Here is an 18,217-nt window from a genome sequence, read left to right on the forward strand (position 1 = left end):
ATTTAATATGATAAAGAGTAGATACCTTTATATAGTCTCACAGATAATACCGGCCCTTTGAGGGCAACCATAATGCTGATGCGGCCTGTGATGCAACTGAGTTTGACACCCCTATTCTAACCCAACAGCAACCATCCAGGTATCAATTTTCTACAAGTTTATTTTGACTAAAGCAAATAAAGCTCACCTGTGATTGGTTGTAAATGTCACTAAAGCTCATTGCACTTCATTATTACATGTAATGTTTATAGGGATAACTATAAATGTTTGAATGTGATTTTAAACCAGATTTTTCACCAGGCACCAGTGGTTAAAACTCTATTTCCTGCTAAGTATCAAGCTGATGCTTTGGATTCAATGCTTTCACTTACCCAGGCTTACCTTCTGTCTCACACAGTCTCTAATACTGAAATTGTATACTCTGACTTCACTGCACACTATGAGCTTTTCACAATGTACATTAGAAGCTGCAGCGGCGTATTTAACTTTGCTGCTGCCCTAGGCAAGGCAGCAGCGCCGCCCCCTCCCCCGCAGCTTCTCGGAAAATCCCCCCTCCCCTGACTGACCCGCCGCTGCTCATACAGCACCCCAGGGATGTGCAGCTTTGTCATAGGCAAGGCAGCAACGCCGCCCTCAGCGAATCTGCCGCTCCAGGCAAACGCCTTGTTTGCCTCGCGGCAGACGCCCCTGAGAAGCTGCAACAAGTCAAATAATGCCTCATTTCCAGGCTAGATTATGTCCAGCATCATCTAGCACTTTCATCTCCATCATTACTGTCCTTGACTCACCCCTGTTATTAATTTGATTTCAGTCCTTTCAATTGTGAAGGCTTACCATCACATGTGGAAATTACCTACGGTGGTCTGCATGCCTAGGAATTCCCACTCCTCCAGACTAACATCCACCCATCAAGGTATTATATTTACATTACTTCTTCCAAGAGCCATCCCACAGCTTGGATCTAGAGTACTGTGGCAGATAGCTGTGATGTGAACAACCTCACGACCCTCCCACCAGCCATGATTTGCCAGCATTGTATAGAGAAGAACACTTCTATTAATAAAAGGTATGTAATGAAAACAAAATTATTTTATTTAAAAATGGTATTAGAATAATGATAATAGTGGGAATCGATGAACCAGGGAATGCAAAATATAAGATTAAACTTCAAATCTACGGTGACAAATACCGTAGAGCTGGAAAGTAAAATAACATACTTTGTCAATAGTATGCATAGTATAGTTATTCATTTTCTTAAGCCTGCATAAGCTTTCCAGTTAATAATACAAATGGTGTATGTCAGGATATTTCCTACCTACCTGCATACATTTGATAAATGCATGGCAGATGAATGGGGTGGAGGGCCGCGGTGAAGACGGAGGCTTCCCTTCATTGTTATCAGTAGGGGCTGATCGATATCAGGCCCACTGCTTGCTGTTTTCATTCAGCTGCCGATGCAAGATTCCACAGCTGGACGTAACAAGAATATCTGTACCTGATATCAGTTATTGGCCTGAAAGGTGGCCCATAATCGGTAACGGTATCATTTCTGAGAAACCATATTGTTCGACCCCTATCCCAAACCATACATTTTCTGAAAGCACAGGACCAATAGAATAGAAAGATGGCACTGCTCATTTTTTAGGTCAAACCACAGTTGCACAAATGTTTATCAAATCATAATTTTCAATAAAAATAAACTAAAAACAAAATCAGCACATACAAAAACAAATTAGCAAGATTCCTACTAAATCTAAAAGGTTAAACTATATCGAGTTATCAACAAATGTTTTTAAATGTTAAATTGGGCCTTTTTTGCAAAATGGTAAAAAACAAGCGGACCACAAGACTGTAAATAAACAACTTATTCTATAAATCTGGAGGTTGGCTTCACACTTACAGTATGTGTTGTGGAAATGCGTGATCTGCAGCACCAGTTGTGCATTGTTAGTGTGTGTTGTGATAAAATTATGCAGGCATACATTTAATTGCAATGTAGCATATTACAATGCACAGCAATGAGTCACAAGGCTTTGCCATGCGCTGCCACAAAGTTGAATTAATTGTTTTAAAAAGTAAAAAAAAAGAAAAAATCAAGCACTGCAATGTGTTCTAACAATGCACAGCAGTGCATATGCATACCATACACCACATTATGAAGCACATTTATGTTGTGTGTGTGTGTGTGGTTATTTTTTAACTGCAGAGAAAGCTGCAGAGTGGCAGTTACAGTGGCAGAAAGGGAGGGTCTGATTTTCAACTAGTAGCTGCCATCAACGGCTTGTCAGCTGCTGATGACAGGCATTCTTTTGGAGAGGACCGTCAGGGAGACCCTTCTGATATAAGCTTATGGTCAGTGAAGAAGTAGAAGAAGGGTGAATGCCAGCAATGTAAGACATACTGAGCTGGCCAGATGGGAAGGTTTTTGTTCTGCTGTATGTCTTACATTGTTGGCAGGGAAAGGGTTAAAGGAATAAACCCCTATAGACTAGTTGATCTGTTTCTATCAAGCAATATACAAAGGCTTGCAACCATTGGTTATACATATAGAAGCATTTCTATGAGTTTCTATTTTATCTCTTCTGTTCTTTTATCAGTTAGGTGTGATATACTGCTGCATGGCATTATCCAGTAAAAACATATATAATTGTTATACAGGATGTATTTATGTGCATATAAACTAGCATTGTACCCGCCCTCTGCTGCAGTTCCCCATCAGGTCCATCAGAAGAGGGCGGGTACAATGCTAGTTTACTATTGGCTATTGCAAATTGAAATAGCCAATAGTAATGTCCCAATGCTTTTCAATGGGAAAATTCTTCTTTTTTTTTTTCTCTATTCTGAGATCGCTCGTGTCAGAATAAGGAAAAAAATAGACATCAGTGCTTCTCTCCTTGGCGGCCAGGAGCGGGAGGCTCCCAGAGCACCCGGGAGAGTTTTTTTTTCTTTTTTTTTTACAGCAGCAGAGCCGCCGGACAATAGGAAACTATTGGGCGGAGCTAGCTGTCACTGCTAGCTCCGCACAATCGTTCTCTATTTACTTTTTTTTACTTTTTTCACTCTTTTTCTGTTCTGCTCAGTCCCTCAGAGGGACCGAGCAGAACAGCCGAGCCGAATGCCGCTCAGCGACATTCGTCTATTCACTCACTGCTGTTCGGCATCTATAAGAATAGCCCGAACAGCAGTGAGAAGCCTGACGGAGGTTCGGCTCAGCCTATCCAGATGTTGGATCGGCTGAGTCGAACTCCTTCTGCACTTCGGGTCGGCCGAACATGCTGAGAATGTTCGGCCGACCCGAAGCCACTCGAAGCAAGCCGATGTACGGCTGAAATCAGCCGTACCAGCCTGAACTGAATAGCCGAACAGTGTTCGGCTCACTTCACTTCAGATCGGTCATTCACTCGGCTGCCCTTGCAGACCCCTATGAGTTCATGGTGTATGCTCATTGCTTATTTCCTGGTTAGTAAGGTCATATTACACAAATATATGTGTTTTTTAGCAATACAATAATACAGCTCTACATTTCACCACATAGTTTTTATGTTATTAGATTCATAGGTTGACTTAAATGAACATGTGTGCCCATTTACATCAATATATATTATATATATGGCAAGTTATACTGCATTGCAGCGCCTGGTAAGGTCCTTTTTAACCAGCAAGCTCCTGGAGCTGGCAAACATATTTGTGTATTTATTAAGATTAATAAGTGATTTGGAATCCGTGAACATTTTTTTATAACACTTTATTAGTTGTTAAACATGTAATGGGTCCACCCTTTGGACTTTAAACATGTAACATATAAACGTTGCTTTATCATTTATTTAAAAAGAAGTCTGTCTATGAATCAGTTTATTACACACACTATTTTATCTTTGATGTCAAGTGAAAAGAAAATACAATTATGGGAACTAATAAATGTGCAGCTGCTCCTTCTAGCTGCCAAATGATAATGTCCTTTAACCCCTAGCAACTCAAACTGCTGCAATGAGAACTTTTATCCGTATTCTTTCGTGGCTATTAATTTTCATTATGATTTGGAGACAGTAAATGTATTGAGATATTCATCATTATTAAAGAGTGAAGCATGCACATTTTAACTTTCTCATTATTATATGTCTAACCTTTAGCAGCAATGTGGTGTGTTTAATTCAATTAATCCATTGCAGTTTTAAAATAATTGTACTGTTTTTGTTAAGTGGCAATAAAAAAAATACTTTACCAGTTAGAATAACATCAACGAGAACATGTTCATTTGTGGGATTCTTAAACGAAATGCTGACGGAGGCCAAACTGCCAACTCTAGCACTTATGCTTGCAGGATCCATGGGTTGAGGAATGAGGCCAATGCCAGACAAATGGAATGTCCACTCTTCAAGCTGATAAGATATAATATTTATCAAGAAAATAAACATGTACCTGCAGAACATGGCAAACAAAGATAAATAGCATGTGTAAAATCAAAGTAAAGGACCCCCTTAAACACATGACCCACGAGCTCCAGAGCTATAATCGTATTTGCTGTGCTTAGGCACTTATATCACTTTGCAGGTGTAATATAATGATTTGCTGTTTTGGAGGTTTATGGTGATCTCTATCTCTTCCACTCATTCTAGAGGGGTCATCACATGCATAGCAATCATGTGCAATGATGCTTAGGCCCTATCAATATGCAATTCCACAAACTTAATTTTGCACAAACATTTTAAAGCTGAATTAAACTTTTAGTTTAAATCATTCCAAGTACATCAAAACAAAAGGTGTGAAAAGTCTTACAGTTCATTCTCTTTAGAAACCATCCACAGTCAGAGTGGAAAAGTCTGTCCTCTGCTAGCATGTTGTAAGGAAGGTCCCTTGCTCTCTGTGTGGAAGTAGTGGTCGAACACACAGTCTGCTAAGTCAGACCTATAGCTCTGTGACCCCAAAAGTTCATGCTCGCTGCTGATTCTAGAGCTCTAGGTGTAGCTATGCAGTGGGGTGTTAGGGAGTCAGAAAACAGTAACAGTAAGTAAAAACAGAGGTAAGAAGGTATATTTAAAAAAATATGTGGATGCCCCTGTAAAAATTTATAGAAGTAATGTGTAATTACAATTATCCTACTACTAGATCTGTACTTTGCTTAGGTGTGCATTATTATTATTGCAGTTAAACATGCTGCTTTACACAAACTGTATGCAACAACATGATTGTGTATAGCTGTACTTATACCTGTACAAAGATGCTCAATGATGGGTGCTTGTGGTTACCAACAGCCCTGGTTACAGTACATGGCTGATGTCTAAACATGTGGATTTCCAGCTGCTGGAAATATTAACAATTTTACCTAATGAACCCTGTTTCATTATACAATTTTTTTTCTAGTTAACTAGGCTAACTGCAAAACAGTGAATACTCAGCAGCTGATATAATGTTAAGTCTTGTGAAAGGAAATTATTGTGTCCCCAGCACTATAAATTCAGAAAAAATAATAAACATTCTATATGTCAATACTAAAAAAAATCAGCTTAAAGTTTTCTAGAAAAGTTTATAAGCATTACCTTTAAAATTGTCAGCTGGAAGAAAAGTGATCTTTTCATAAATTTTTTTTTACTATTTCAAGTAAAGGGCATGTTGGCCTGACATATGAGGATGTTGCTACAAATATATATTTTAGTATTTGCTTTGCATTGATTTTGGCCTTTTTGTATTATAGCTAAATGTCTTTTCCAATTATTTTCCCAAAATTTTTTTATGCCGTTATAAAACCGTCAGTTTAATGGAAAGTGTTGGTGTGGCTATAAAATATGTTATGGCTTTTAAAAAGTGATATTGTTCCACTTCAAATAAGTAAATCGGACATTCTGACTCCACATGCATAGAGGTGCAGTTGAAAAGCTAAAACCTTTGACAGCCGGTGGCCCTGAACTTGTTAGCTAGTGTGGTCTGCATGGAATGACAGCAACTGATCAATAATCTTTAACAGGTCAGCCCCCAAACAAAACATGACTATTGAAACATGTTCAGCCATTCAATTTGAATGAATATAGCGCAATTTGAAAAAAAAATCTAAACTGAAAAAAAAATTACATTTCAATGAAACATACTGATTTTCTTACAGGTGCCATGAGATTTTATTATGCATTAGAAAAGAATATGAACCATGTGTTATGGCTTTCTGTCATTGTCTATCTCCTGCCTTTATACGGCTTGCATTATTACATAAGGTATTCAGCAATTAGTCTCCAAGATTTTATCTTCTAAAATGTTCCTTATCCATTCAAGATACTGTATGCAGCCTATTGAATTTCTTGTGGTGAGTGGCTGAATAAAAGTGATAGTAGCTATGTACAGATTAACACTTTCATTCTGCTCCCAGTGTGTAGTTTTGTCATTGGTTGCCATATTATTATGCACTACTAAGTAAAAGTAATATAAAATGAAGAGCAGATTGTTATTTTTGGAAGTGTTTCTGCCCTCTTTCAATCCTTCATTGTTGAAATATGAAAACTACACAAACAGCTAGTTCTTGGGTGAAGACAGCACATTTCCTAAGAGCTTCTTTGCCAATTTCATTAAGGATCAGGTGCATGAGAACAGCAAACAACCTTTACAGATGTGCCAGCAGCTTATGGGCATGCCTGGTATGTTTGTTGATTGTAGCATGTTTACTGTGTCCACAACTCCCTAACGATGCTGTCTTCATAATTGTATATTTGGAAACAGCTGAACAGAAAATGATTTACTGTCTCCATGATGCCATATGAAATTATTTGTAAATTGTACCTAAATATCATCATCAAAATATGTTGTTCAACAGTGTTCGATAGTACATTTATTTTGTTTTTACATCAAAGAAAGTAAATTAGCAGAAAATACTGGAGGATTACCAAGGAATACTGGATTTCCACTTTCTGGACACAACATTTGACATTGCAATGAACAATTCTTTGGAAATATTTTTTATCAGTATTAAGTGAAATTCACTAAACTGTAAATGGTGTGTTAAATGTAAATTTTAAATGAGCTACAGCAAAAAGTTAATCTCCAAATTCAATGGGTTGCTGCAACTTAATGATGAAATGCATAATATACACTGAGTGGCCAGATTATTACGACCATCAGTACTTCGTTGGGCCACGAGATAACTCCACGAGATGACTTTGTTGTGACTCCATGAGATGTTGAAAGGTGATGCGAGGAATCTGACACTGCACTGTTGCCCTTCTGTTGTCTTGTACCACTCTTGCCACTCTCCGTTCTGCCCTAACATTGATTAGTCGCTGACAGCCACAATTCGCACATTCAGACCCAGATTTTCGGTTGACAGTCCAGTCTTTAAACACTTTAACAATGAGCCCCTCTTGAACATTTAACGAATTCTGCTGTTTTGTTGATACTCGCTCCATGGCTCGCGCCAACAATCATCCCACGTTCAAAGGCTGTTAAATCGCGTTGTTTACCCATATCTTCAGGAAAAAAATCACTTCTACTGTCGTGGTAAACAACCTGCTTCCCTATTTATAATGGTCTGGCCCTCTAGCAACTTCAGCGCGAAATGATAGCTAATTATAGCTAATTTGCCTACAAACGTCAGGTGGTCATAATAATCTGGCCACTCGGTGTATTTTCAGCTATAAATAAAAAAGTTAAACGACATGCTAAATATCTACTCCTGTTGTATGAATAAAACATGACTGTGCTTTTGTTGTTATGTATGTAATCTTTAGTGCCTCCTAACAATGTTTGAATGGAGTTATTAGGCTTTGTATGGTACAATTTATGATTTTTAGGCCCATCTATAGTGTCCCTTGTCAGACAAATGTATTGCACTTAAACTTTCAAGATGAAACAATATTATGCTAATTAACTTTAGTGACAAGTTGATAGTAGCCTATGGTTTTTCAGCATATGAATTACAAGTAAGGTGTAATGTATTATCCCATTCTTACATATCCTTTTTATTCTGCTACTGTCCCTATAGAACCAAGGTCCTAGATGGATTTTTTTCAACCTCTGTTAAGGTGGAAGTATATCTTGCTATGTCCTTTCCTATGTGTACCAAACAGTAGACCTGTCACTCATTCTACCTTGCTAATGGATATATAAGGACAGGTGGGTTGGCATATTTAGAGTCTGGTGAAAGAACCACAATTGAATTGCTGGGTTTTTCCCTGTCTCCATGGGCATAAATCAAGCTACGGCAGGGCCTATGAGTACTTCTGAGGAAGGAATTACCCTTGGAATGAGAAAACTAGAAGGAAGGTAGAGAGAGCATCCTAATTTTGGGAACTATTTGCACACTGGTAAACAGAAGCCTATAACAAAAGAAAGTTATTTTGCTCTTCATTAAAAAATGAAATCTTCTACCAGTTTGCTGGAATATACAAGAAATCATCTATTCAGTTAACCTTTATCAGTTGCCACATATTTTTGGAGTAAAGGTTAAGGGGGTTATTCGCAAAGCTGCTGTAGGCTGCCGAGTGAATAACCGCCCAGAAGTGAAGTGAGCCGAACTCCGTTCGGCTATTCACTTCAGGCTTGTACAGCTGATTTCAGCTGTACATCGGCTGAAATCAGCCGTACATCGGCTTGCTTCGGGTCGGCCAAACATGCTCAGCATGTTCGGCCGACCCGAAGTGCAGAAGGAGTTCGGCCTATTCTCATAGATGCAGAACAGCAGAGAGTGAACAGCCGGATGCAGCTGAGCGGCATTCAGCTCGGCTATTCTGTGGGAAAAAATAGAAACCGATTGGGCGGAGCTAGCAGTGAATGCTAGCTCCGCCAAACTGTTTTCTATTGGCCAGAACCAGCTGTCATTACAATGAGAGCTTGTCTGAGCCGGCAGGGATATGAAATCTGGCTCTGCTAAGCTCTCATCCTAATGACAGAACAGCGTCCCCTGGTTACTAGGTACTAGGTTACTAGGACGCTGCTCTGTCATTAGGATGAGAGCTCAGCAGAGTCGGCTTTCACATCACCGCTGGCTCTGCTAAGCTCTCATCGTAATGACAGATGGGCATCCCAGCGTCCCTGGTTACCTGGTAACCAGGAACGCACATCTGTCATTACACACTGAGAACCCAGCGGAGCCGCCGTGATATCACGGTGGCTCCGCCGGGCTCTCAGTGTAATGACAGATCAGCATCCCTGGTTACCTGGTAAACAGGGACGCTGATCTGTCTCTACAAGTGGCCGGAGCCAGCCGTGAGATGACGGCTGGCTCCGCCCAGCTGTCAGTAGCAGGCTGTCGGCCGGGCTCAGTCGAGCCGAAGCATATGAGCCGCTCGGCCAACTTCGAGAGCTGTACGGGCTATAGTGAATAGCCCATACAGCAGCCCTTCGGTTCTACTGAACCGAAGGGGTCCTGGGGCCCAAGCTAGCCGAAGGATCAGCTGAAGGTATGGCTAGATCCTTCAGCAGCTTTGTGAATAGACCCCTAAGTTTTATTTATCTGAACCCGACTGGACATTCTTTCTTATATACCGGGATGATGGAGAAAAAGAGAGAGAGGCCAGGTATATGCTCTGACTTAATTTGCTCCCCCGCAATTCACCTATCACTCTGCCTTCTAGACTTTACACTAACCTTGTAAGAGGCCACATAGTCTCCTCTTTCAATGCTTTTACAGTCTGTGAGATAAGAGACAGACATAGTGTGCCAAAATGTCAGATCTGTGTTAAGACCAGGTGATAATTAATGTGCACTTCACCTTCAGCAGGTGAAGGTGAGGTGCCCCCAGAAATGTAAATGATGGATTATGTGGTCTTAACAGGAGGCTTATCCCCAGCAATGGTGAACTAGGAACTATAGAGCAGTAAAGGTAAATCACCAAAATTCATTACTGGGGGTAAGCAAAGCCAAGCATCAAAACCATATGGTGGACCATGTGCTTATTTATAATACAGCCAAGGTCAGGGCAGGCAGGATACTAGTGAGGTCAGAACAAGCAAGTGGTCAGGTTCAAGAAATCCAGTCCATATGGATGCACCTAATACAGGTATTTGTCAAAATAGAGTGTGGGGGCAATGGGGTCAGCATTTCATGCAACACAGAAGAAGGAAAGGTATGCAGCTCAGACCCTGTGATTTTACTCTACTGAATGGTAGGCCTTTACAGGCATTTTTCTACTTGTTTCTGCAGCTTTTAATCACTAGTGCAGATAGAAACTGCTAAATAAAGCTAACAAAATAGTAATAATGAGAGGTAAAGTAAAATAACTCTTCATGCCCATTAACACTTCTAATGAATTGATAGTAAACAAATTCATCAGTTGTATTTCTGAATTAAAAGAGAATTTGAAGGGAATATTACTAGTTTGCTGCTGTATATGACCTTTGGCTTTTGCACTATACAGTTCCATACAAACTAGTCTTCAGGCTAAGTTTAATAGAATGGATGTTTTTTTAACTCTATTGGATATTTTATTTCATCATATTTTTTTAAGGTTCAATTAACAAACATATTGCCTATATGTAAAAGTGTGTCTCCTGTATGGTATAATGTAATTTGTGACTAAAACATTCATAGCTAAAAAAAGAAATAATAATACATGATAATGAAAATCTTGCATGTTTATGGTTTTGTAAATTGAGCCATTTGTGATTCTTTTAGGAGGGAGTGGTAATTACCACTACACTACTCATTTATTTCTATAATATCTGTTTCAAGCACAAAAGGCAAAAAGTAAAAAGAAATACTCTGGGATGATACATTGATTTACCCAGAGGATATTAACATGATATAAGCAAATGTAGTAAAAAGAAAATGTGATAAAATGTTTAAGATGCTTGTTTAACTTCTTGATTCCCTTTCACATTGTCAAAATATATTTTATTTTGGAATTTAAAAGATGGCCAGGAATCAGAAAGAAGATCCCAGATCTTTATTGTAAAGCACTTGTCATGCACTTTAAAGCAGGAACAAATGAAGCAGATAATAACTCAGAGCTGCTACTCTCAATTCACCAAACAGGCACAATCAGAAACAGTTAAAGCTTACCATAGAAGAACTATCATTAGCTGATTTTAGATTAGTCAGCTACCCAGCTATGAGATGCCTTAAATTGCTAGAACTGTCAGCTCAGATACATTTAATCAGTGAAATCAAGGGAAGAAAATCAATGGCATTTTTCTCTAAGGTTAAAAGTTGTTTCAGAAGCTATGAAGAGTAAAAAAAGAATATTCAGTGTCATTGTTAAAGATGGCTATCCATCAGCTCTCAAGCACGTAACATTTGTTGTCCTTTCAGCATTCATGCAATTAGCCAGCTACAGTAGGTCAGTGTCAGTTTGGTGGATATTATGCTGCAAGAAGGTGATGGGGGAAATTCCAATAGGATAAAAATGTTAATGTCAGGACATGGAATAAAAGAGTAATCACTGTACTAAGAAAATGTGATAAAGGCCAGGACCACAGCATTGAATAATGAATCTGAATGACATAATAGATAAGTATTTCCCATACTTAAACAACAAACCATGCTTTATATTAATCAGCAACAAGACATATGATATTGTACAATTGGACTATCATACTGTAGAATATACTACACTGATATATCCAAAATCTTAATTTATGCAAAGATCAATATATTACCCACAATACCTGGGCAACAATTGTGAATTCACCAGCTAAAGATGGAGTATACACTGCAGTAAATGTTGGTGTTTTCAACAGTTGCTCGCCTACTGAAAACTCCACTTTTAGTCATACAAAAAAAACAAAGAACTGGGGCATTTAATCGAGACTATATTAGTAATCAACTGTTTATTCTATGCCAAATAGAACACCGATCAGGTTTTATAAATGCTCTTAAATACCTCAAATGGCAAGTTGTTGAAAAGAATGGGGCAGTGGCTGACAAGGACATGGTAGATAGCCAAGCTAATTTGAAATCCAATATTACCTCATTCTAAGTTCCAGTCAGAAAGGGACCATCTCTGAGATGTTCAACAAAGTCTTTTAAAAAGAGCAACTGTCTCCAGTCATTATGTGACACTATGAAACCTACTGGACGGAATGTGGAGAAATGTAACTTATTGACTATCTTTCGCATAATACCACTGCCAGAGCACAATTCTGACATGTTTTTTATGAATTATATACATTAACTACTGTGATTTTTGGTGACTACTCTGCATCACTGAAAAGTGACAAGGTATCTGGTATGTTAACAGAAAAAGTTGCAACTGTTAATTAGGTAATAAAACTCAAAAATACCTTTAACAAAAAGTTTGGTGGAAAGTAAGCATACAAAAACCATCTCTCAATTTGCATGAAAGAAATAAGGTGCCTACAAAGTCTACAGTATAGATATTAATGATCTGCATGTTCTGAAAGTTAAAGTATACCTAGCATAGCATAGAAGCTGCCCTAACACTGGGACAGAAACATCCCTAATGAGAAACCCAGTTTAATACTGGTGTGCAAATGCTCAAACTCTTGATAACAGATGCTGCTGGTGAGTCGAGGACCAATTAAAAAAGATTGGCCATAAAATATATGTTCAATAACAGAAATAAAGTAGAGTTGCATGACACATTCATATAACTATTATCAAAATATTTCAGCATGTCTGAGACTGAATGATGGCTTAAATATTACCAAGTGAGGAATAATTAGGACTTGTGGAATGTACAGTAAAAAGAGCTGACAGGTGCCATGTGAGTTATTGATGATTCTGCTATTAAATGTGATGGATTAAAGAGTTTTTGTAAGATGCCTTCTGCTGACCTCATTTTAAGAAAATGTTTGTGGTGCATGCAACACTTGTGTACATCTGCAAATCTCCATGTTCTGCAATTAATATTTATGCTACTATGATATTCGCATTTAGATAGGTATACATATTTATAAATAATTATTTTACACATTGTAAGAGCCTACCTGTGGGTTTGTAAAGGTGATGGATGCTGTCTGATTTCCTTTTCCAAGGGCAGATGGGCAGAACTGAACATGCACTTCAGTAGTAGAACTGGGTGGTACTAAAAGCTGTTAAAACAAAAAGCCAGACAGTCATCTTGTACCAGTATTTCAACTCTGCTGAAGTATCTTCAATGCTGATGATTAATGCGCTCCACTGAAGCTTTCTGTACTGTAAGCATTCACGGTCTGCTACACTGATAAACAACTGTAAATGTTCTTTATTGATGACAATGACTCCAGTTACTAGCCTTGTATTATGCTAAATGGAATGCTATTTATGAATTTTGATTGTTCTTCCGGCTCAGTAAAATTGGAAGCAAAAGAAGAAAATGCACCACCATCAACTAAAGTTGCAAACAATAGTCACCAATAGTATATTTTGACTTCAAAATATAAAAAAGTGGTCATAAAGAAACAGTAACTCCCCAGCAAAGCTTTCACACAGTAACTAGCATGAATTATCAAATCTGAGGAAAGAAAATCATTTACCTTCAATCAGTGAATTTAACCCCCATGCCGGATTTTCCTGTTTCCTGCTCCACTGTGTCTGCCATTGGAATCTCTCAGCAGGCCATAATTCAAGTATATTAAAGTTTCAGTTTTGTATCAAATCAATATTTGGTGTAGATCTCAAACACAAAGGGGTGTTCCCCTTTATGAACTCCAAGGAATGGATTTCATGGTAAGTACAAAAATCCTGTTTTCTTTCTTATTCATTCAGAGATAGATTGTTGGACATATGGGATGTCCAAAAGCCCCTGCAACTGAGTAGTGGGCAACGGCAACAAAACAGTAATAAGCCAACACACCAACAGTGTAAAAACTTTGCCACCAGGCACAGACTCCAAGAAGCACTTATAGACCTCCTTAATAGGAAAAGGTGGAACCTTGCCTATAATCTTGTATGGTGAGTTTTCTGAAAGAAATGGTAGAACATGAAGCTGGTTTTCCAGCAGTGGCCAAAAGAAACATATGCAGAGCATGAACCTCATCTAAGCAGCAATGACAAAAAGAGAGTCCGCATTTTAATGGAAGCAGTGGCTGATAAATATGCAGTGCATGCACCATATCCAAACAGTAATGGCAAATCTATTTTGGATGTATTTAGGCTGGACAGAGAGATAAAAGCACTATGTCCTGGTTGAGGTGAAAAGCAGAAACTACCTTAGAAAAAAAGAAGGTTCTCGGCCTCAAGACGACTTTGTCCATTTGTAAGTTCAGGAATGGTTATTTGCAAGAAAAAGCAGTTAACTCAGACACATGTCTATCAGAGGTGAAGGCAACAAGAAAAACAGCCCTGAGTGTAAGACTGGAAAGGAGAATATCCCTAATGGCTTCAAAAGGAGATTTTTAGAAAGGTGAAAAAAACAAATTCAAATCCCAGAGTTACTGTTGGTTGTACTGTGTGCCTATAGGTGAAACACCCTGCATATAGACCTTAATGGAGAACTATGAGGTGAGTGCTTTTCACTCATCCTCATAGTTCTAGCCGACCTGTGACAATTAAACTGTCACAGGTCGGCTCAGTAGATCGGGAAGTGAGTGAACACATACCGGCGTTCGCTCACTTCTCGATCCTGTCACGGCAGAGAGCCGTGACAGGGGAGGGACTGGATTCCCCCCTCCCCGCTTCGATCCTCCAGTGCTGACTGGCGGAACAGACGGGGAGGGTACAGCTGGATCTGCCTCTAGATAGGCAGAGCCAGCTGTCACTCACGCAGCTGGGTGGATCCAGATATAATTGTCGGGATCCGTTTCAGCTGCGGCGCCTCAGTATACCACGAGCTGCAGCACGCGGTATACTGAGCTTTGGGTAACGGGGGGACACTAGTTTTTTACTCCCATTACCCTTCGGAGAACTATGGGGAAAAGCCCTAACCCCATAGTTCTCCTTTAACTGGAGAATGACAAGTAATCGATCTTTGGAATAGGGCAGCAGGAGCCAAAATCTATCCATGAATGGTACTGAGGGTCAAATGTAAAGATGGACCAGCTGGAAGAAAAGACAAAATTATTCCATGGAGTATTCCCTGGCATGAACGTTTTTTGCCTCACACTAAGTAGAGTATGCCTTCCATGTGCAACAGTAGATTCTGAGGAAGCTAGACTTCCTACCTTTCAAGAGTGTAGGAATCACCAAATCAGAAAGGTTTCTATCTCTTAGGACCTGAGCCTTAACACATGCCATCAAAGCAAGTTACTGTAAAGCAGGGTGGTGAACAGGTTCTTGGGAAAGAAGATATGGTCTATCTGCAAGAGCCTACAAGTCGTCTGACAGGAGTCTGATGTGGCCCAAGTACCACACCTTACTGGGCCAATTTGGTGCTAAAAGAATTACCAGCATGCCCTCCATCTTAATCCTGCAGAGCAGTCAAGGAAGGAGTTGAAAAGGAGGAAAGGTATAGATCAGATTGTACTGAGCCTTTAAAGACAAAGTGTAGACAAACTTGCTCAGTTTGTTGTTGAATCTGGAGGCTAAGAATCAAGAAGTCCAAGACAGAATTTTCTCAGCTTCTCTTTCGACAGCAAGATGTCTGTTGTTTTCCTGATGGTTGAAATATGTCACTGCTGTGGCTTTATCTGATTGAATCTTGATGGGGTGACCCTGTATTCATAAAGTGTTGAAGGGGCAACTATTATTGCTCATGTTCCTGTATATTGTTTAAAAGGAGCTTTATGGGGGGCGTGGCTTGATGGCCGACTGAACCAGCCACACTTTCTAGGAGCTCCGCCGGGACCATCAGAATAAGCAGCCTAACACCCACCTTACCCTGACGAAATGGGCAAATACGGACCCCGCCGGTCCTCTAAAGCACAGCCGCGGCAAAAAACGAAAAAAAAACCCGCCAAAGACGATAAAATCGTTCTTTGGCACGGATGACCCACAGGGGACCCAGGCGCACAAGATGACGCTTCCGGAGCACCGGACTCCTCGTGGAGGGTCGACAGCGGAGGCACACTCCCGGCATGTGCTGGAGGGATCGGACCTGTCGCGGTCTCCCTCCGGGGCCTCATCCGGATCTCAGAGGGATGGATCTCCAATGAGCCGCAGATCATCGGGGGGAGAGTCGGAGGACGGAGTAAGTACGGGGACAGGAGAGGGGAGAGAGACGGAAGGGCCTCCGTCCACTCATAGCGTGGTAGGAAGATCACCCGGGCATACTCACCTGGTAGATGAGGTGGAGGATCTCCCCATGAGCCCGGAGGACCCGATTCCTCTCCCGGATACTCCCCCGACGGCGTCTACAGACTCCTGGGCCTCACCGCCAAGCAACGTGCCTAGGCCGCAGAGGAATCTCAAAGCCGGGGCCTCTAGTAAGCAGCAACCCAGGGCATCGCAACAGCCCAGTTCCCCGTTTCTTACGCCACAGCGCCACCTACCGGCCACGAAAAATCAAACACCAAAGCAGACTGAGACACTGCAATCAGCACGAAAGCAAGCAGTTTCAGAAAAGCAGGTTCCCCACAACGCTACAGAAACGACAGATGCTCCGCTCCTATCTGAACCTGATGAATCGGAATACTCTTCATGGCGGGATTACATTAAACACATCCCCACAAAAACAGACTTTAAACTCCTCATACAGGAGGTCAGAACAACATGTGAAGCAGAAATACAATCACTACGGGATGATTTCAGGCAATTGGCCCAACAGGTGACAGATGTGGACAAGACATGCAGGTGACAAAAAAAGTGGTTTATAAGATACAGTCGCAACAAATCGATCATTCCTTTGAAATTCGAGAGCTACAACGCAGGGTTGAAGACCTAGATAATAGAGGAAGGAGAAATAATCTGAGAATCAAAGGGCTCCCAGAGGCAGATGGACCAGAAGACCTCCACGCCAAATTGCAAATTCTATTTAACACTGTGCTTGGTACTCCGGCATTGCAAAAAGTGGAGCTAGATAGGGCGCACAGAGCGCTGCGTCCTAGAGGCGCCTCCTCTGCACCGCGAGATGTCATATGTCGACTTCACTATTTTCAGGTAAAAGAGGAAATATTGCGAAAGGCTCGTAATATACCGGACATAAACTTTGAGGGGGCCCCTCTCCAGATTTATCAAGACCTCTCGTGGTACACATTACAACAACGCCGATTACTACAACCTCTGCTAACACTGTTACGAGACAACAATATCCCATATCGCTGGGGCTACCCGTTTAGCCTCACAGCACGGAGAGATGGAAAAAGCGCTACTTTAAGGGTTCCAGAAGATTTACCCACCTTTTGCGCGGATCTGCGATTGGGTTGCCCAGTTCTGCCAGGATGGGACCCTCTGCCCAAATTGAGTCAGGAACCTCCAACCAGGCAAAGGGTCACCCCTGGGAAACGGAATATCAGAATGGATGTGACTACAACTACTCCCTTTCGTAGACCACCGCGCCCGCGAGAGACCTCCACACCGAGACGCCCACGCTGAGGCTAATATCCCTCTTCACCGAGACTGCAATGGTCGACAGAAGGCTTTGTATTCACTGGAACTATGCTACAGGACGATATTTCCCTTGAACCCCTCTTCATAGACTGGTGGGGAGGCCAAGGCCAAGGGGAACATGGACACTGGTCCCCCACCTTACTGGGATTACATACCGGTTCGAAAAGACACAGGACAACTCTTGTAGAGCAATAACAATTGAGATCCCTGTCAGGGGGTTAGGGATAGGTTGCCCATTTGATATCCATATATTAACGGTTAGGCTGCAATTCATAAGCACTTGTCTAGAGCGGTTCCCGGGACCGGACGCCTAGGAAACTGGTCCCTTTAGAAGTTATAATATATTAGATAAGATCTCACCTCACCCACCCCGCCTCCTTAGATATCATAGTGGGAATTGTGAAATATTATAGTCTTCAAAACTATTAGTAGATGATAAAGGTATACTAACGATCTTAGGAGATGGTAATATTCCCACCAACTGGACTGCACTATCACATGGTTTATTCATATGCTTCAAGGGAGGTTATTAACCCCCCATGGTTAGTCTATATGACTGTTTTTGTTAACGTTGTTTTTTTCACTCTTAGATTGAGCCAACTCAACTTCATTCTTTTTCACCCTCTGCTGACACTCCAGCGCTTCCAGGACCCAGTCTTCCTCTACAACACCCGTCACCACAGAGGCCAGGTCAGTTCCATGCACCCCTTCCTGTGTGGGAGGATACAAACATTAGCACTCCATTTAGGCAATCACTATCACCCAACCCAACACAATGGATCCTACTGAAATTAAAATGTTCTCTCTCAATGTCAAGGGATTGAACTCCCCCTTTAAGCGCAACATGGCATACAGGGAACTTAAGAATGCTAATCCA

At 40.8% G+C, this 18,217-nt stretch overlaps 1 protein-coding gene across 1 annotated transcript in view; it reads right to left on the reverse strand.

Moving 5' to 3' along the window:
- The window catches only part of LOC108795815 (cilia- and flagella-associated protein 47-like), a 111,760-nt gene that overhangs the window by 22,779 nt on the left and 70,764 nt on the right, over positions 1-18,217 (reverse strand). The window contains exons 13-14 of the mRNA XM_018567121.1: positions 12,864-12,968; positions 4,223-4,379 (exon numbers count right to left, since the gene is read on the reverse strand). Of these exons, the coding sequence (XP_018422623.1) occupies positions 4,223-4,379; positions 12,864-12,968 (262 nt within the window). The remainder of the gene's footprint in view (positions 1-4,222; positions 4,380-12,863; positions 12,969-18,217) is intronic.

This window comes from Nanorana parkeri, unplaced genomic scaffold (assembly GCF_000935625.1).
Source record: "Nanorana parkeri isolate BGI_ZX_2015 unplaced genomic scaffold, ASM93562v1 scaffold1010, whole genome shotgun sequence".
In the NCBI taxonomy this organism is placed as follows: domain Eukaryota; kingdom Metazoa; phylum Chordata; class Amphibia; order Anura; family Dicroglossidae; genus Nanorana; species Nanorana parkeri.